General features: G+C 41.0%; 2 protein-coding genes and 1 long non-coding RNA gene across 4 annotated transcripts in view; 1 reads left to right on the forward strand and 2 right to left on the reverse strand.

The window, feature by feature from the left end:
- LOC141758694 (uncharacterized) overlaps positions 1-21,137 on the reverse strand; it is a 457,042-nt gene that overhangs the window by 326,950 nt on the left and 108,955 nt on the right. The window lies entirely within an intron of this gene.
- LOC141758461 (bone morphogenetic protein 2) lies at positions 364-5,190 on the forward strand. The gene is made up of 5 exons (XM_074619929.1): positions 364-1,047; positions 1,653-1,792; positions 2,052-2,168; positions 3,092-3,281; positions 4,639-5,190. Exons 1-5 carry the CDS (start codon positions 738-740, stop codon positions 5,052-5,054), a joined length of 1,173 nt encoding a protein of 390 aa, XP_074476030.1. The 5' UTR covers positions 364-737; the 3' UTR covers positions 5,055-5,190.
- LOC141758671 (uncharacterized) lies at positions 7,610-16,831 on the reverse strand. 2 transcript variants are annotated; one of them, XM_074620287.1, is made up of 3 exons: positions 16,686-16,831; positions 16,518-16,599; positions 7,610-15,132 (listed from the first exon to the last, which is right to left on the reverse strand). In XM_074620287.1, the coding sequence occupies exon 3, from the start codon at positions 14,997-14,999 to the stop codon at positions 8,832-8,834; it is 6,168 nt and encodes a 2,055-aa protein (XP_074476388.1). In that variant the 5' UTR covers positions 15,000-15,132; positions 16,518-16,599; positions 16,686-16,831; the 3' UTR covers positions 7,610-8,831. The 2 variants fall into 2 exon arrangements, with proteins under 2 accessions (XP_074476388.1, XP_074476387.1); XM_074620286.1 differs by having other exon boundaries at positions 16,518-16,602.

Genomic DNA, 21,137 nt, shown 5'->3' on the forward strand with positions numbered 1-21,137 from the left:
TGTTATAAAACAACTGTAATGCAGCAGTGTAATAAAAAATAAATAAACATGTATCTCCATAATAAGGTTTAATCCTACATATTTATTTGATTAATTTTAATATATTTAATTGAATGAATTATTTATTTAATAATAAATTATGATTAAATTAATTTATTTTATTTTATTATTTAAATAAAATTTTATTTATTTAAACGTATTATTGCCACAAATTTATATACAACTTTTTATGTTTTTTTTCATTGTCTATTTCTTTTTTTCATATATTAAATAATGTATCCATATTCAGTATTAATATGTTTTTATGAGGTCAAACGGGTTATTATAGTATATTATAGTAGTTTCCATGGTGACTCCTATCAGAAGGAATGATCTTTTAACAGCCTGCATTAGTGACTTAGAAACCCTCCATAAATCTAAAAAAAACACGAGTCTGCTTCTTGATAAACTTCTATTTGGTAGAATGGGCCAAATGGCCTTTGACCTACTGTAACCTGGACATACAAATTAAGGGGGGAAAAGTCATTTATTTATTTTTTATCTTTATAGCTGACTCTAGGGCCATTTTCACCTTTCCTTTGTGTCGTCTCTCATCAATCAGGACCCAATCATGTCCTGGTGTTAGTGAATACAGGGGACAGCCTGTCATCAAAGGGTTAGGGGCTCCCTTATCACACACCGTCCCGCAAATGTAGACCTCAGTCCGCTTTCTCTGTCTCACTCTAAAAACAAAAAACATGTCAACTGGAGCTGTGCGCCTCTGGCTGGTCCACTGGCTAGTCCTCTGGCTGGTCCTCGGTCTCCAGCTGCGGTGCGTCACCCCGCTGGTTCTCCCGCTGGACAGAGGGACAGCAGCGGGGCGGCTGGACGAGAAGCTGGACGCGTTGATCCACCTGAAGGATTTACCTCGAGGAGCGGCGGCTCCGCACAAGAAGGCGCCTCAGTTCATGTTGGATCTCTTTAACGCGGTGACTGTCTCCGATGGATCCAAGAAGAGCCAGAAGGAGATCCTGGAAGGAAACACAGTGAGGAGTTTCGAGGATAAAGGTGAGCAAACTGATCTTCACGAATTGTTTTGTGAGAACAATAAGCCTTACCGCAGCTATAAATATTATGGATTAGAGTGCGTAACTGTTATCCAAACGCCCGATTACGCGCGGTTTATGTCCCTGTTAAACATTTCATTTTAAAGGCTTTGTTACATTCCTTTATCAAAACATTACTTTTAACGTTTCGAGGATAAAGGTGAGCAAGACTGATCTTCACTCATGGACTACGAATATTTTGTTAAGCCATACAGCAGCATTAAATGTTATGTATTCGACTGCGTAATTGTTATCCAAACGTCCAATTACGCACGATCATCATATAGCTTATTTGTATATTGGTAAGAATTCAATTTTTTTATTCTTATTTTATTCTAACGTTTTTATCTATTCTTTTGTTATTATACTGTTTGACTTGCACCAGCAAAACAAAAGCAAATTCCTAGTGTATACCTCTTACACCTGGCAATAAACACCATTCTGATTATGATTATGATTACGCACGGCTTATGTCCCTGTTGAACAGCTCCTATTAAAGACTTTGTTACATTCCATTATCAAAAGATTATTTTTTAGGGTTCCACTAACATATTCTTCCGCCTGTAGGTCATGCTGGAGAGAGGTTTCACTTCTTCAACCTGTCGTCTTTCGGCAGAGAGGAGAGGATGATCAAAGCGGAGTTCAGGTGGTTCAGAAAGAAACAGAAGTTTTACCTTGGAAAGTCATATGGGCCTCATTTCTATAAGGTAAACTGCCTTTTTGGGTGACATTATTTAATCCGATCACATGTAGATGTAGAACTTTTGAATGAGGAAACATCACCAGAGAGCTATGTGACAGATACTTTAGTTATCCTGAGCAGTATTTTGGGGAGTAATCTACCACTCTGACCAAGTGAGAACAGTCATGTTGCTTCAGTGTTTGCAGATATTTAGTTGAAATAGACATTTAACTTAAATTAAACACATTTTAGTGGACAAAGAGCTTTGTGTTGTGACTATCCAGGTCGATCTGTATGAAGTGCTGGACAGCCAAGTAAAGCCATGGAGAGGAAATCTCATCACTTCCAGACTGGTGCCCCTTTACACACAGGGATGGGAAGTCTTCAATGTCACTCAAACGGTAACACCCTCTATATTTAATGTTTAATTTATTGTATTTTTAAAAAAAAAATGTTTGTATATTCTGGTATTTTACTTCATGCTATAGAGGACAGAACCTGCCAAAAAAATAAATGACTTGTCAAATGAATAAATGTCTTTAAATGTAGCAAAATAATATTAAAAATAAATGTAGCAATTCATTTAGCGATAAAATGTGACATAAATTGATATTTATTTTAATTTGCTTCTTTATTTTGTTATCTTTGTCTTATCTGTTTAATATTTCCCTTATATTTATTTGTGTATTTATTTATTTTGCGTTTATTTGTTATTTATTTATTTTTGCATTTATTTCTTTGTTTATTTTATATTTATTTTTAAATGTATGTATATATTTTTGTATATATGCATTTATTTATTAATGCACTCTTTTCTTCTATACATTTGTTTACACATTTCTTTATACATTTCTGCCTCAATATGCAAATGAGGGGGCTGTCAATAAAATAAAATAAATAAATAAAAAATGCAAAAATAAATATTTACATTTAAAAAATAAATACATAAATAACTGAAAAAGGAAAATTAAACAGAAGTGTAAATAAATAAGAGAATTAAGACAAAGATAAATATATAAAGAAGGAAATTAAAACAGAAATATCAATTTATGTCACATCTTATCAATTAATCAATGGCTACATCTATTTTTAATATTTTTGCTGCATTTAATGACATATTTATTTATTTATCGAGTCATTTATTTTGTTATTCATTCATTTTTTATTTTGGCAGGTTTCATCCTCCATATTATGCAAACATGTATTTAGATCTGTGTTTGATAGCAGTGAGGTCATTTGTTCACACTAAATAGTTACTTCATAAACTTGTCTCCTTAAATATTTCTGACGTGTTTAACCCGTTCAATCTCGTTCTCAATGTCAGGTGTCAAAGTGGATCCGCAACAGTCAGGAGAATAACGGCATCCTTGTGGTGACCACACTTCCTTCTGGGAACTGGATGGAGTCGGTGGTGTCCTCGTCTAAGCGGAACGGAGAGCTGACAGACACTAATGCTTACCTGGTCATATTCTCAGACGACGGGAGGACAGGAGCATCAAACCAGTCCTACCTGGGTAAGGTGATGGGTGTGTGTTACACAGGTTGGAAGATGTTGAACATGGACATGAGAGGGTCATTTATTTAGCATTTAGGTAGCATAGTGGTATGGAACACCAGAAATATCAACATTAAATTAATTTTTTTTAAAATAGATAAATATTAATTAGAATAAAATGTATAATGAACCAACAATTTGTGAAATAACTGCAGAAATTACTAAAACTCAAATCATTATTATAAACAATATTTCATCATCCAGTTTCATAATAGCTGAAATAATGTCACTTTTTCTGACAGTGTTGTCACCGCCTTCTCACCTTTCAGCCAATCACATGTCCCCTTGCCTCTCTTAAAGGTGCTCTATAAGATTCCCAGATCATTAATATAGCAGCAAACAACTATTTGCTGTGTGAAGATATAGTGGAGTAACGTGTACCTGAACAGAGAATGTAATCCGAGTTTAGTTCTATCTGTTTTGTTGACATAGCTGGGCTGGCCGCGTATGGTTTTAGGGCATGTTCGTGCATGTGAGCGTGCCCCACTGGCAAGCTCATGGCTGCTGCTCTGCACTGCTCTCATACGGCATTTACAGCTGATAAGGCCGTCCCGACCGATTGCGTCTTTGCGGGAGCTTAGCACCCACCCTCCAGTTTCCCCCAGGTAAACACCGTTAGCTCTGTCAGCAGCGTTGGTGTAGTTTTCACTGTTAGTGCTGTTAGCACCGTTAGCCAGGAGCAGCCGGCTCAGCCGTTGCCATGTTGAGAGCCATGTGGAGGCAATAGAAATGCTCCCAAACTCGCATTTAGCACCTTTAAGCTACCAAGCTCAACAACTGCTGCCAAATTTAGTCACTATATCCTGACAGTAGTGCATGAGACAGGAATTCTGAAAAAAAAATCATATGCCTCTGTGTCCAGAGAAATAGGCATTACAGTAACATAATAGCACTGTTTGATCAGAGTTTGCGAGTGATTGACAGCTGCCTCCGTTGAATGAACAGCCAATAGGAACGCTCTCTCTCTCTATGAAATGACTTGTGATTGGCCAAAGTCTCCCGTCACAGGCTAGATTTTTTTTAAAGCCTGAAAACAGAGCCATGATGAGGTGCAGAAGTCTAGTTTTCTCTCAGAACACTTGAATTACAATATGCTGAAAGGTTATTATGGAATTTTTGCCCAATGAAGCCAAAAATATTCTGCCTACTGCAGGTTTAAAATAAAGTGTTATCTTATTGTAAAACTTGACATCTTGGTTGAATTCAGCAAATTCATCTGTCTGTCCATTGAATAACACAGATGTCAAAAATGAAATACTTATACTTTATATATATTGCTATTCTAACCCAATGTGATCACCTTCCTCTTTCCAAAGGACAAGCCCAACCTGCAGCGGCAGCACCTGAGCTCCACGACCACCGCAGCAGGAGACGACGTGCATCTCCTGGCTTCCCGCCCCACAGCCGCTCCCAGTCCTGCCAGCGGGTTCCCCTCTTCGTCGACTTTGAGGAGATTGGCTGGTCCGGCTGGATCATCTCTCCCCGGGGTTACAACGCCTACCACTGCAAAGGCTCCTGCCCGTTCCCACTGGGGGGAAGCCTCCGAGCGACCAACCACGCTACGGTGCGCTCCATCATGCACGCGCTCAAGCTCTCCAGCGATGAGGTGGAAGCGCCCTGCTGTGTTCCAGACAGACTCCAGTCCATCAGTTTGTTATATTTTGATGACGAGGAGAACGTGGTTTTGAAGCAGTACGACGACATGGTGGCATTAAGCTGCGGCTGCCACTGACCGGCTGAGCATCTCCTGTATTCTTTAACAGTGGGACAATGAGGGATGGGGAGAGAAAGGGTTTGCTTGAGTTGATTAAAACACTGTATTTTCGTGCCTATGTTTAAATATTGTATTATTTTGAGAAATAAACCAACTATTCCTCAGATATTAATCAGTGATCCTTTGTCTAGTTTAGTCCTGGGATTCCAAAAGGTCTCATGAGATCGTGCCCAAATACATTTACACCAGACTTGAATACCAGAGTTGAAAGTAAATACTGTTTTAGTGACCTTATTTTTTGCTCTTAATCCTGGAATAGTAATGCATTCGTCGCTGCAGGTTGATAGGGGGTGTTACTTTAGGGGGTGTTACTTAAAGCGGCAGTAGGCGGAATGTTTTTGGCTTCATTGGGCAAAAATTCCATAATAACCTTTAAGCATAATGTAATTCAAGTGTTCTGAGAGAAAACTAGACTTCTGCACCTCCTCATGGCTCTGTTTACAGGCTTTAAAAAATCTAGCCCGGGACGGGAGACTTTGGCCAATCACAGGTCATTTCAAAGAGAGAGAGCGTTCCTATTGGCTGTTTATTCAACGGAGGCAGCTGTCAATCACTCACAAACTATGATCAATCTGTCAAACTAGGGAGGAAGTTTGCTCCGGCTGGTGGCCGGTGCTTGGTATTTCCTCAACTGATCTCAACATGGCTGCCAGGTCAAAAACTTTCTCATTTTACAGCTAAACACTAGAAGATGTTTCTGAAAACATTTGAGGCGAGAAATAGGCATTACAGTAACAGAATATTGATTCATATTTGATCAGCGCTGCCTAGTTTGACCGTTTGATCGGAGTTCGCGAGTAATTGACAGCTGCTCGGAGACGGCAAGGCTCTAGCTCGGTTCTGATTGGTTGTTTTCCTCCGGTCTGTGAAATCTTGCAGATGCCATTAGGAGCACCGGAGGACACAGAGGCACATGATTTTTTTCAGAATACCTGTCTCATGCACTACTGTCAGGATATAGAAATATAAATATATATATATATATATATACGTATATATATATATATATATAAATAACTTTTTTTAATCATATTTGCTCCAATCTTCGCCCCCCCTGGACCCTCCTTAAGGTCTTCTGAAGGGCCTTGACTTGGTGACACTGTCCATGGTAGCCCACCCATGGTAAGGGGTTCATAAGACGTCTAATAACCTACCACCGCTTCTTCTCTCGGATTAAGTTTTTAGCTTGCTAGGATATCGGTACTTGCATACTTGGTTTTGATTAGGTTAGAAGGTTAGGTTCAGATTTATTCAAAAACCAGAGCAGGATGAGCAGCTGGATGGTAAATACGAATTGGCCCTTTTGAACATCTGTAATTCAAAACAGTTAGTGAGGAGATTCAGTCTAGATTTTATTTAAACCAAGGTTATAATAGTTTTGAATTTTTATTTAGTTTTTATTTTTTTAGTTTTGACCTTTGTTTCCATTTTAGTTGAATTTTAATTTAGTTTTCAGAGTGTGTTTGCTAGTTTTAGTTTAGTTTTTAGTTTTAGTTTTTCAATAGTTTTAGTTTGTTTTTTTAGGGCCACATATAATGTCTCAGAAGTATGTAGCTTTATAGACATATAAAATACATGGTTGGAGAACTGTGTAGGAATGGCCATAATGTTTAATCATCACATCATGTCTTTAGTGAAGCAATTGCGGCATAGCGTCATCTCCTGGAATATCAAGTCCATTCAGTTTCTGTGGTTCAATATCACGAGAGTTGACAGATATTTATGCTGTCTCCTTTCTTCGATGGTGCTTTATTATAATTAAAAAACTAAAACTTTACCTTGCTGGAAACTGAAATGAATTTGTTTATTTTTATTATTTTTTTACCCAGGATATTGTTTTTATTTAGTTTCAGTTTATTAAAAATATTTTTCACTGCTTATTTTTGTTTTAGTTCCAGTTTTAGTTTGCTGTAATAACCCTGATCCAGACAGAAAGAATCGTCCAAACTCACTCTGCATTTTGTCTTGGTTCTTATTTATTTAGTTGTAGAGATTAGTACATTACAGCAACACACAGGCTGTTATTCACTTTCTCATTGAGTTCACTCGTGTCGTTACAGTAACTGACCAATAGATGGCGAGATAGAAGTCTGGTTGAAGACAACAAAACCTACTCCATTATTGTAATTCTGCAGTATCTGGATCAGATCGTGCTTATATTTTGAAAAACGGACACAATGTTATAAAAGGACAATTATAGAACCACTTTAAACCAAAATACAAACATCCTTGTAGAACAATAATCTTTAAAACGACATTGATTCATGAGTTCACTAATTAAATCAGTATCGTTTTTATCAATCAAGGAGTTCATTATCCAATTGTGCACATTTGCACATGCAACATTTGTGACCACATGGGTTTCATTACTTGCTAAGAGCGTTATATAGAAACAATGTCACTTTTATCTGTAACTGAATTATATTTGAATCAACAATCATTCTATTTTAAAGGCATATGCTTTAGATAAAGAATGCCACTGCAGTGAAATGAATGACATCAGTACAATAAAAATCTGTAACAACAGTTGTTTTTTTATTGGAATGGATCACAGACACAGTACAGCCCTGCTTTATTCTAGTTTAGAAAAAATGCCAATGCAACAAACTTGCTAAACCAACTCTTCTTCATGTCCTCTGCATATTAAAAAAAAAATTCATTGCAAAGATGCCAGTTCAAGCTTTTGGACAGTAAAAATGAAAATTGTTTTGTATCAAACACATTTACCGGTGCAACTGCAAATTCAACTTTAACATGCAATATGTTTTTACTGTTTAGTTGTTCAGTTAAAATCAATAACATACAAATAAAAGACAATCTTTTAAAGTGAGTTCTATTAGTTTGAAGTATCTCTAATGACAACTTAAGTGACTGCAAACTGTCTGGTGAAAAAAGAAATCTCAAGGCAACAAACTTTGCAGGTAATAAAAACAAAAAGCCACAATACCTGAAAAGCAGTGGAGACTCCAATACCACTTTTGCTGTATATTAGAAACTCTCAGCATTTACAATAAATAGTCCACATTTAAATTCAAGCTTACCCTCTCTGTTTACACGTAAATACATTATGTACATGGATCGCCCATGTCCCTTATCTTTCTCAGAAATTGCACATTATCTTACACATATCCTTCAACCCACATTCAAACAACAGCATTCGACAACAGATATCATTAATTCACAAATTAATTATCTCCTGTCAGTTTACACTCAACTCTTCCCTCCTCACAAAACCAATTGAGGCCTCAGTAGCTTCACAAAGCCCATGCAGCTTCTGTGTCACATGTAAGTTAAAGAGGACCTATTATGCTCATTATTAAGTGTATACTTGTATTTTGAGTTTCTACTAGAAATGTTTACATGCTTTAATGTACAAAAAAATGCTCTTTTTCTCATAAATTAAACTCTTCGGACTCTGCTCTAACTAGCTTTACGCAAATGTGTTACTTGGTGACATCACCACGTTACGGAAGAAGCTGTTCAGGAGCAGTGTTTCTGTGGGGAGAGTAACTCCTTTTGGCGTTGACTTTGGGCTTTGTAACTTTGCAGACCTTTTACATGCACAAAAAACATCATAGGTCCTCTTTAAGGCAAGTTAAGCAATACAAGCATCAGACACTTAACCGTAAAGGCAAAATCCACCCTGAAATGCTTTAACACTGTTCATAATTAAACAGGTATTGGTAAAACAGTGTAAGCGGAGGGTGGATTCTTCCTTTCAAACCTCATGGCCTATCAGCTCGGACAGTCCAGCTCCTCAGTGCCTAGAAACTCCCCTAACATGTGGTCATGTTGACCATACACAGGCTCTAAATATGGATGTCCCTCCGCACAGTGCATTTGCCTCAACATTGGCTCCATATGAGGGGCTTGGATGGTAGCTTTATGAGCCATGGGAGACAGAGGCACCGGGACAAAGCCATGGTAAACAACCAGAGGTGGGGTCAAAACCCCTAAGGGGGATGCCTGGGGAACAGCACCCTCTGTTGTCCTCGGTTGGACTGGCAGCTGCACATAGCTTCCTGTTTCAGGATCAAAGAAGGTTTTCGTTTTGACTTGTACAGGCATGTCTACAAAGAAGTACTGCCCGGAGTCTGGATCCTGAAGGATCTTACGTTGGGTCATAGGAAAGGACTGCGTAACAATGGTGTGCTCAATGCTCGACTGGCGAGAAAGCTGGCTGGTGTGGCTTGACTGGCGGGAGAGGGTTGAAGGGTGAGGGTTAGGATTAGGGTTAGGGTACGCATCAATACTGTGACTCCTTCTGAATGGGTTGTCTCTGCTCGCCTTGTCTCTGGCTCTGCCTCTCTGCTGAAGCTCGTCCATTAGAGATTTTTCAATGCGCTGGGTCCTCGGATCGAGCTTCTCGTTGACTGACGTATCTGCGCTGAGCCTGCGCTCCACTTTATCTCCTAAGTATCTATCAATGCTTTGTGATCGTTGGAATGGCCTGTCCGACGTGGGTCTTTCGCTGAGCTGAGCTTTGTACACAGGTACATTACTGATGACCCTATCGCTACTGTAGTGTCTTTGCTCTGGCTTGTCTCGATTGTGTCTGTTGCTGCTGCGGCCCTGTCTTTCTGTTGCGACACTGGGTAGTGCTTCATTTTTCTGGGTACTGCTGTCCAACGACTCATGGCTCTGTCTTCTTGTCTTGTGGCGCACGTCTGATCGGTCTCTTCTTTCATGGGGTGGTTGCTCACTCTGGTCATCACTGTTTTTGCCATGGTGACTTTCACTGTGACGATGGCCATCTTCAATCTTTTCTCTGTGATTTCTCTCAGTGCTCTTGCTACTTCTATTGCTGCTGCTTTTGTTCTCAGATTTGTCACCCTTGTGTCTATCCACCCGATGTTTGCTGCTGCTTTGAGACGACTTGTTGGAGGACTTCTGGGCCTCCTCCTTCTTCATCCTTCTATTTGCCAGCTTAATGGCTTTGAGGACACCCTTTTCAGATTTGGGTAAGACAACTGGTGGTTTAGGCAGCCCTGTTTGGCTTTCATTACCGCTGCAGGTGGACCCAGACCGTTCACTGAGCACCTTCAACACTCTAGCGTTCATTCCCATCTCGTCGGCTGTGTCAGCTGTGCTGGTTGTTAAGCTCTCCACACCTTCAGATGATGGACTCACCCCAGACAATCTGTCTTCCTCCTGTGGGACAGCAAGGAACACTCCAAATTGTGGTTTATTTGGGATTTCACTTTGTAGATTTGAAGGAGACAGCAGTGGCGGAGGTGAACTTGTTGGTGGAATCTCCTTAGGTTTGATGATTTCTTCAGGGATTGGTGTGCTACCTCTGGTGGCTGGTTCATTAGTCGGAGGGAGCTCTGGAATTTGCTTTACTTGATGTACCTCCTCTCCCCTCTCGGAAGCACTCAGACTCCCTCTTGGTGTCCACGGTTGCACAGTCTTCAACTTTGACTTATTACTGAAAGTGTTGTCTTTGACCTTAAATAAGGCAGGAATCCCCAAAGTTGGTGAGAACATGTTGGAGGGTGACATTGGCATCTGACTATCTTCATCATGAGCTAAGGTTTGATCTGCCTCGGTATCATCTCTTTCTTTGCTGTCAGCGTACAGAACTTCTGTTTCCTTTCGAGGAGAGTTAATTGGACGCTTTACAGCCTCCGGTTCACTTTCATGATCACTTAAAGAATAATAATCCACTTCCGTCCTGTCCGAATCCTGTTTTGTGTTTCGTGAAATATTCCGCAGCATCTCATCGACCTCCTCCACCTCTCCAATCAAGTTCTCTAGAGAGTGGTAAACATTTGACTCTGTCTCAGTATTTCTGTGCAGTGCGCTCTCCACAGAAAAGTAGGATGATTTTGAGGACAAGCTGGCTTGATCAGGTGGGCTCTGATTGACGCTAATGCCATTTACCAATAATAAGGGTGATAATATACCCCTGGGGATTTCACAGAGAGCCTCTGCATCCATATTTATTTCCTCACTAGCTTTATTTATTTTGTCAGGTTCTTCTGCCACTAAATTATTAGTTGCATTGTCATTTGGTGTGTTTAAGTGGTCTGGTTTTAAAGGAGCCTTCCGCTTTACCTTGTATATTTCCTGTGCCCTGGCATTGGTGTTTTCAAATGTGGCTTCCCTTGTTGGGCTCTTATCTGCTTGCAAGTTATTTGCCCTATTTTCGTTTCCTCTAAACTCTGGTGATAAAAACAATCTATTTTCAGCATCAGTTACTGTGATGGATTTATCCCACCTTTCTTTAATAGGACTGGTTTCACTTTGACCGGCCTCTCTTGTGGACGGGTCACTATCTACTTGTTGTCGCACACCTGGACTCCGCAGCTCTTTTAAGCGTACCTCACCATTTTCACATTTTACATCTATGTTAAAGATATCCTCTTCTACTACATCTTTCAAAATATCTGTCTCCATAGTAACACTTCCATCTCTTCTGCTCCCTCCCTTTTTGCTCCTGGGAGGAACAGGAGGAGCATCCCCGTTTTTGCCATCATTATGGATCAGATTCTCTCCACTTTCTTCAGATATCTGTCTCACTACTTGTCTGAAATTCACTTCTTCTGATTCATAGCTCGGAAGATCAATTTTGTCCTTGCCAGATAGCGCTAACCTACCACCTGATCTGTGAGTCTCACCAAGTCTAGGTTCAGTTTGCGACAGGATCTGTCTCATGTGATTATGGTCTCTTAGATCACCTAACCTCTCTTTTAAAACTTTCTCTTTTAGTGCTAGAGTGCTGTCATTTTGTTTTTCCTCATCCTCTGTCATAGAGTCTTTCATGGCTTTTTTACGTCGCTCTATACTTGTTACATAACTTTCATCCGCATTCTCATCGAATATTGGATTTGCATCCTGCTCTGTGAATTTATTCTTTCTCTTCTGCCTGTCTGAGATGATCTCTTCAAGTGCCATTTTTGCTCTGTCGTAATTATCATTTATAAGTGCTTTGTTTACTATGAAGTTGGTGTCTACCTTTGTGAAAGTCTCCGGCCTGCTCTGATCCTTCTCTTTCTGTGCAAATAGTTCTCTCTTAGTCGTTGTGTTTCCTCTCATAGACAGCATACCCTTCTTAATATTCCTTAGCTCCCTTGAGATCAAATCATTCTTAGCTCTCGCCTCCTCGTCTATGTTAACAATGCCTAATTTCTTCTTTGCATTGTCGAGAACACGATCGCCAAGCTTCACTCTCTGCAGCTCTTTCAAAGCATGCAAATCATTAATTATATGCTCACTATCTCTAGTTTCTCCTCGTGGCATTGTCTCCCCATTCGCCTCTATTCCTGTGTTCACTTTCAGATCACTTTCCTCAAACTCCTCTCCTTGTTCATCATCCGTCTCTGCATATCTCTGATATTTTATGTAATTGTTCTGTCTGGCCGAGAATATATGTTTGTGTTTGCCCCGTTTCTGGATGGACTCATTTTTATTCGACAGTAAATCTAATTTTGCATCCCCCAAATCCCCATTGGTGAGCTTGTCAACATTATGTTTTGGCTGTTTGTCAAGAGAGAGTTGAATATCAGATTTAGCAAAATTCCTCTTTGGAACTGGCGGAGGCTCTTTCTTGACTTTACCCTTTTTGCCAACCAGTGTTTCTTCATTTCTACTTTGAGATAAAGCATTGTTCTTTTCTGGTACTTCTTTTGAATTGGCAACCTTCTTATCTATTTCTTTCTCCCTCACTTCTTCTACGCCTGAAATGGGCTTATTGATGCTATCTGACTGAGCTGCAGACAGAGCTTTATTTTTGGCTGCGTTAATTGCTTCCCTTGCTGCTCTGATCACATCCATTGTACTCATGGGTTGGCCACTAGTATCTTTTTCCTTAGAGCTGAAGTCTTTTTCTTTAATGTCTTTCGCAGGTCGTTTTGCTTTGTCTGGTACATTTGGTGCTCTTTTCCCTGCTGATACATTTGATGACAACCCCTCTTTCTCAACTGCGTGGGGTGAAATTAGGGGTGAACGATCTTTGTTGACATTTAAAGTATTCGGTGAAAGCCCTGTGTTTGTTGGCGGTGATTTTAGAGAGTGTTCTTTGTTTAGCGTGAGTGGTGAAAGTTCATTTGCCTCGGTTGGTTGGTCTATGTCTACAGGAGCGCTGGGGCTCAGAGGGACTGGGAGATATTTCATATCACTGTCAACAGGGCTGGCTTTCTTGTACAATTTCAGAGATGGGTAGTTTTGCTTTTTAGAATTGGGACTCTTGGGCTTTTTCGAGTGTATATTGGGGGAGATCGGATTCTCCTCACCAACACTACCCGCAGCCTCCCTTTTGGTTTGCAATAGATTTGATAACAAATAATCTCCTGAAAGTGGTCTATCTGTATCATGCTCAGTATGACCAATGGTTGGGGTGCTGTTAGATTCCAAAACAGGACTGCAAACTGTCTGTCCATCTTTTAAAATCGCAGGAGTGCTTAAGCCAGATGCATAGCCCTCAGAGCCAGCTTGTGGATATTTCAGATGGTCTGATTGTGGAGATTGGGCGCCACCCTCAGGCACTTCGAGTGTTTTGAATTTAGGAGGGCTGTATCGGCTTTTCACCCTCTTCCTGTTGTCTTTGAGGTTGAAGAGGATGCTGGAGGCGAGTGATTTGTAGCTGTCCCGCTTGACTGGAGGTTCAGGGGTCAGTTTGGCCTCAGAGTGTGGTCTCAGTGGGAGGTCAAGGGAGGAGGGCGATAGGACAGCATTGAAGATTTCTGATGTTTCCGTTGGTTGTCTGGAGGGAATGAGGGGAGTCATCAGCTGGCAGATGCTGAACGGAGTTGACGCCAAAGAGCTGACTTCCTCAACTGCTTTCACCTCCACAGATCTAGCTTCCTTTTTGGCCAACCAAAGACTTTCATCTGTTGTTTTTGTACTTTTTTCCTGATGTGGTATACCAGCCTGATTGACTGGAATCACACTTTTTGCCCTGGACCTGTTGCGCCTCCAGGGGGCAGCGCTACCATCCCCTCCGTCTGATGAGCACCTCTTCTCAGCCGGAGTAGCTGTGGGCTTTGGCAGGACCTTTGGCGGAGGAGGGGGAGGGATGGATTTAGAAGCAGTAGGAGGAGGGGGCTCAACGGCTGCTTTCTGGCATGACTGCGCCTCCTCTGTGTGCAAAGTCTCTTTTCTGTGTGCCTCTGTCAGCTCCTTGTAAAAAGGCAAGTCGTACCATTTAGGGATATTATCTGTGGGGAGAATAGAGGTGTCCTCTTGGCCAAAGGGAAACCGGTTAAAATCTCTCCATGTTTGGAAAGGGCTAAACTCACTGTGGAGGAAAAAGTTTTTGATGTTAAGTTTCTTTAGTTTGACAGTGGATTTTCCATGTTTGCTCTTTGAGGATTTCCCAGAGGGAGGGGCAGCATCTTTGCCTGTTTTGTTTGAATCACCAGAGTGTTGCCGATGATGGTTCGTGTAATGTTCATCTGTGAGATTGGTGTGATAATCCGGGGAGAATTCCGATAGCTCTCTTTGGATGCTGCGAAGTGCAGACTTATCCCACGATTCCCCGTTAGAGTCTGTCATACCTCCATTTTTGATCAACATCCCCTCACAGCTTTCCTCTGTGGCACTTAATGCCTTGAGGAAAGACGACATATTGGATATATTCTTCTGTTGCTGCTGTTTCCACGGCTGGGCATAGCTTTTGTCAGTTTTGTTTTGCCCTTGCTTTTTAGATTCCTTGTTTTGAGTCTTTTTAAGAGGCTCCCCCGCCAAAGGTTTGTGGCAGCTGAAAGGTGAGTATCCATACAATAACTCGTCATTGTAAACTGCGTCATCTCCAACGCAGAGGCTTCGGAAGGCCCGATCAGTGAGACTGCTGACCTCACGGTCGGTCTCGTCCATGAGCAAGTCAGTGAAGCCATTGGGGAAGCGATGGTGGAGCATGCTCCCCACCCGATGGCTCACGTGTCGCTTTTCCACGCAGCTCATGATGTCAGCAACCTTCTTTCAGTCTCGTGCATCACCCGATTTGCCTCCTCTACAGCTCCTGCAGCTCTGTAGACCCTTTGGTTTTCGTCCAGCTCACGTTGGCATAAGGGAAGTGGTGGGATACGTGAACTTCCTAAAACGAGACAATGAAATTAGTGTCGGTGTTCAAAAGTTGTGGCTTTAAACCAATCTACTCACTCGCATATTGTAAACAGTTATCATTCCAGAATTTGTCCAGTTTAAAAACTTAAGAAAAGTTTGTTTGACGATTACTATAAAAAGTTTTGAACTCCGATTGCACCAATGACCTTTATGTACACGATATGTGCCGGCTTCGGGCATGCTGTCACTATGCAGGCAGCAGACAAACACTTCATACCATGCTCTTGGCTATTTTAAGCACTGTATGGTGCCTTAAGCTGTGAGCACTAAGCATACTGTTGGTGGCTATGAGAGCAGCTCCTAGTCCATTTATAGGAACGTTATTAGAAAAGATGAACATTTTCTTTGTTCATGTGTGCCTTTCAAAGGAAAGACCCACGCTTCACAGTGGTCCCTTTCAAATGCAATCATATCTTTTTTCACATTTAATGGGTTGATATCTAGACAATTCCTCTGCAGAGGTCCAGAACAATATTCATGCCTGCAGATTTACACCATAGAGCGCAGGAAATGCATGCAAATCATCACATCAGTCACAGAGCGCCTCAGCAGCTGCTGCTCTACTATAGCTTATACTTTAGCTATCTGGGTGAGGTCTTAGAATAGCTCATTAACCCATTTATATTTCCTGACCTGGGAGAATAGCCACTGGCATATAACTCAACTCTTCAACTATCTACATAACCATGACTCTCCTTATAAGCAGATGAGGTTGAGACAAATATAAACACAGACATTCTGTGGTGTATTTGATTGTTTCTGTAGACTACATTAAAAGTGTATAGTTTGAAAGCAGTTGTCATGAACTGTTCATCTTCACAGACAAGGATGAATTGAGGAGATGTAGGTGAGTTTACAACAGCCATTAAGAAAAATCATTATTATTATTATTATTATTATTATTATTATTATTATTATTAGAACCGAACAAACCAGGTAATATTGCTAGAACTTAGTGACTTTACTGTATCGTTAGACGGACTTCCAGAATGTTTTGGCTTTCCAGGAGACATTGGTCGCCAACAGTCTACCAGCTCTCATAACCAGAGATCAGTTAGCAACCACGGTACTTTCCCAGCATCTGCTTGTGTATTTATACCCAAGGAATGGTTGCCAAATTAACTATACTGTATTTAGGTGCAACCTTTGGAATATAATTTTATTTATTTTTTTCCTGTGTAAAAATGATATGACGGCATGTATGTGTAATGATTTTATAGCAATAAAATCCAGGGCCCCTTGTGCTGTAGGTCTTTTTGGACAGTCTAGCCCAAATCTAAAACTTATATCTTACATTCTGTCCACTGGCCCTCAGTATTTTTGCAAACCATCCATATAATCACACTGCTCCCTCACCTTGGTGATAGGTCTTTCATGCTGAGTGTAACCGTCCAATCTAGACTGTGGTATCAAATCCTAGAATCCAGTGCAGAATCACCTGCTGAGAACAAAGTCTAGTTAGCGGTCGTCCTTCATAGCAAACAAACTCTTTTTCTTGAAGTTGCAGCAACAAAGAAAACTCACCAAAGTGAGTCAAGCTCTCAGATCCATGCACTGGTGTGGCCAGGGCTCCTGACAGCGAGCTCAGAAGATACCAAAATAGACGTGCAAGTCGGTGTGGCCAAACTGAGCAGCAACACAGGGTGCAGCTAGCTAGCTCACATTGGAATAACCAGTGGGTGTCGAGTAGCAGGGCAAGGCAGGCCAGCAGGATGAAATGGACACTGTCATTGGTTATTTTTGTAACTAAGCAGTGAGGACCGATAGGCTCCCTCATGGGACCAACTCTTTACCATTAGGCACCTTTGAAAAGATGACAGGGCCTTCGATGAGGCATCAATACTTTGAGTCTTGGTGGGAACTATACAAGCGTTGTCGTGGGGTTGGATGTACTTACCATTAGCTAACATTTAGCTTGTGACTCATTTTGCCTCTGTCACCCAGGGAAACAAGCTTTCTGATATAACCCGTTGCATCACACAACTCCAAATTAGCGCAACAGTCCCTAAAGTGGAGATTGGTAGCTGGATGTGGCTGGATGTCTGCTGACTGATATGACTATGCTGGGGCTGGGCTAATTCCTGTTGGTCAAGCTCTGTTTACAAGGCCGTGTTGTGGACATGAAAGTGTGTGACTGGGTAGTCTAGTTTTAGGACCAATGCAGCTGTTGTTGCTGTGAGATTAAGCTGAAATGGAGGGGGGGGCATTTTGTTGTCTTGTTGCCCTTAGTGAGTCAGAGGAAGTCAATGGATGAGGTCACATGGGAAGGTTGACCCTGTGCATCCCCTAAATGGAGAAAGTGGCGTGTTTATTAAATACCATGTGGCTCAACTTGGTTTTATATGTCATGAGATAACAATATGCATAGCCCCACTGCCTGTATATAGCATCGCCATCATCTGTGGCACCTGTTTCAATATGAGTATTGGCCACAAAATGAGTTTTGAAAGCATGGAATCACAATTTCTGTTGAGCCCTCATTGGCCCCAACAACTCCATGGCTCCGTGCATCCACAGTGTTTGGCTGCGCTCCATCAAGGTGCCATATTTAAGCTGGTCTATTTCTGTCATATTGTATTTCAAAAAGGTAACAGCCTGCCGTCTCCACCGACTGCACCTTCCACACTTCAGCTAATCAGTCAAATGCTAACCTTGCACCTGTTAGTTGACAAGCTTTACGCAGTAACACATGCTATTTTCTGCAAAAATAAATGGTCTTCAAATTTTATGTTTAATGGACAAATACTGTAAACCTGAACCATGTCTCAGTCAAAGTGCATGCAATCAGGTTAAAAAGGTCACTGTTCTCTCTTGATATGCAATGGACAAAAACATTTATGCAAATCATATACATTTTTTTTTTTATTCCAATAATGTGGTGGGTTCATTTCGACAGGGAAAAGTCCCTGCATTGTTTAATGGAGATAGAATTACTTGCTAAGCTGTGTGGGAATATCATGTTGTGAGCAGAGGTACTGTATGTGAGGGCATTTCCCTTTTACTGTCTGCACTCATGTGTTGCCCAGAATAAGGCCTCACATGGGCCTGCCCCCCCTCGCCCTCTCCTCTAACCTTTTTCTCACCTTTCTCTTTTTGTCTCCTACCCTCCAACAGCAAAGTAAACCCAGTGCTTGCACCAGCTACCCAGTTATTCCCTGTAGGCCCTAGCCAAAAAGCTAACCCATGCTATAATAGGAGCTGGAGTGGAATTCTGACCAAAATTTAACTCTAACAATTGTCAGCCTGTTCGCACGAAAAGGCGTAAAAATGCCACGATAATGCGCTAGGCGTTTAGCGTGCAATAAGTACGCCTTTCTTGATTTCCACGTGTTATTTGTACAGCATGTATCCTGTACTGACTGCAATGTAAACAAATCCATGTATAAATCCTGCGGTAAGAGTTAGTGATGTCGTATAAAAAGTAAGAAAGACCATTTATGGCGGTGGGTGAGTAGGTGGATAGGTCCAACAAAGACCGGACTTCTAACCAAGAGACTGTGTTTTGTTTTGTAAGTTAGTGACGATTGTCACGTGACAATTGTCACAATACAGTCTGAGGCAAGTTCATAATTTAGGCTAGCCAATGAGTGAGCTGGGATAGAGCAGATCTGACCAATGAAAAAGCAGGAGACAGGCTCTCTGTAGTGCGTAAACTAACACATGATGAAGCTGTGTTGATATATTTTGCTGACTGTTGGCAGCATATAAAATACAAGGCATATTAACCATTTGTAGCTATACCTACAAAAGATATATGCACTGTAATTCGTATATATCGCACAAAATCAATTTGTATGTAATCCACGTAATTATGAGCCGGGAAGTATAAAAAGCGACATACGCCATGTAGGGAGGTCGGGAAGGATGGGTGAGTCAAAAAACACCAGACTTTCACCCAGGAGACCGGCGTTTGTATCCTGTGTGAAACCAGAAGTCAACGTTAATTTATTTGTCACGTAAATTCCGTAGTTAAGTTACACCACTTCCGTAGTTATTTTAACCCCAACATTGTCTTATTTGTCACGTAACTTCCGTACTGAAGTAATGCCACTTCCATAGTTATTATAACCCATACCACGATCTTTTCCTAAACCTTACCAAGTAGTTTTGTTGCCGAAACCTAACCAAGTTGTTTCCTGTGAAGACGGAAGTTTATTTTGAAAAGACCGTATGAATGTAACAAGCGGAAATTGACATTCGTAGGAAAACGCACAAACAATGAGGAATAACTTTTCGCAAGATATCATTTGAACCGTGAATATAAACAACGTAGAGCAGATTTCTTTAGTCTATCACATTCATAAAAGATTTGACCGGCATCTCTGATTGCTTTGGCTCATAATATACCTGTCATACAAAGAGAACAGCTTTAAAAGCAGACAGAAAGGTGACAACAGACACCAAAGAATGAAGTCCAGTCCACCAGGGTCAGGATTCAGTCTTTGTTTGTGCCCTTTATGACTGACACCCACATGTGTTCTGGTTGGCTGTGAAACCACAGGGAGCCAGCAAGCAGCCAGGTTCATGCTCCTTCATGCCCACTGAGAAATGGGAGAGACAGGCAGAGGGGGTAACTGGCCTTGAGGACTGACAGGCTGGTAAACCCAGGTATGGTAACTCTATAGGACAGCTGACACAGATCATATACAGAAGAAGATATGAAGATATAGTGACAGAGAAACATTGTAACTTAAGACACAAATTTTATTTCTATGTTATCTTTATGTCAATGCATCCTGATTAGTGAGTAGTATAATCACCACAAAGGGTACGTGTTATGATGGTAAAATAACTTTGTGTTATAGAGGACCTGTATTACTTTTTCACATGGCAGCAAAAACAACAGCAAATGTGAAATGAAAATGTCAAAAAGGTCACAGTAGAAATGAAACACAGATGCTACGTTGTTTTTCAAGACTGTAAAGGTGTTTCCTCGCAGGTACTAAATGTGTTGTGATCTGTCTGGAAGAAATGTACTTCTCTGATTAGGTAAAAAAACTAAAAAAGTAGCCGAGACTGCAGCCAGCAGCTCCAACTTCATCACACAGCCAGACATTATTTGCCTTGTGTGAGGGGAGTGATGACAGGACCGTAATAACTGATACCCTCGAGGGCCGATATGGTAGGCGGCTGACCAATCAAAGGAGAGCATTAACATGCTGCAAATGCAGTCATCGAATGAAAAAGCTGAGATGTTAAACATGCTTGAAAAACCAACTGCCAGACACACTATCAATTGGATCTAGCCTAGTTTGAGCTGAGACCTTGACCTTTTCATATTTTATTGGCAGTAATCAACCTGAGGAGCATCACGGCTGCTGTGTTAACATCTGGCAAACAACCACATCAGTAACCTACATCTAACAATCTATGTCAACAAGTATCAGTGTCAACCATATCGTGCTGCTCATCAGTCAGAAGGTGCAAGCTGAAAATACATGAAAGAATACATAAAAACTTAAATGGCCTAAATTAAAATGTTCTCCAATGTTTGAAGTGCTATAATTCTTACTAGTCAATGTTAAAACTGTTGTTAATACTCATCCCAAGAACTGTGAGGGGCCTTTCGTTACAGCAGCTTACACATTCAACAAAAGTCAGATACAGTAGACGCGTAATCTTTTCATCAGCAAAGCTTTGAAACCCACAAGCTCAGGAAGCTGCTCATCTTATATATGAGAGAGGACTCGCAGCGCTTCAAGAAGTCGGTAAGCTGCCCAGAAACGCCACGAGAGATGAGAGCATTTCAGACGTGTGGGTGTTTGTCAGCTGTCATCAGGGCTGTCCTCATCACTGGTGAGTACAATGGACATCTATCTGTATGTTGTAGTAAATATTTCTCAGTCATATCGATGTGATAATGCTTGGTTGATGAATTGGATAAGGTGAGTAGGCGCATGCTGTGTAGTGTTATTAGCAGGAGGTCAAAAGAGACCTGTGAGCTTTTTGATTTTTTTTACAATGATGGTAAAGAGC

The sequence above is a fragment of the Sebastes fasciatus genome, chromosome 20 (assembly GCF_043250625.1).
Source record: "Sebastes fasciatus isolate fSebFas1 chromosome 20, fSebFas1.pri, whole genome shotgun sequence".
NCBI classification, from domain to species: domain Eukaryota; kingdom Metazoa; phylum Chordata; class Actinopteri; order Perciformes; family Sebastidae; genus Sebastes; species Sebastes fasciatus.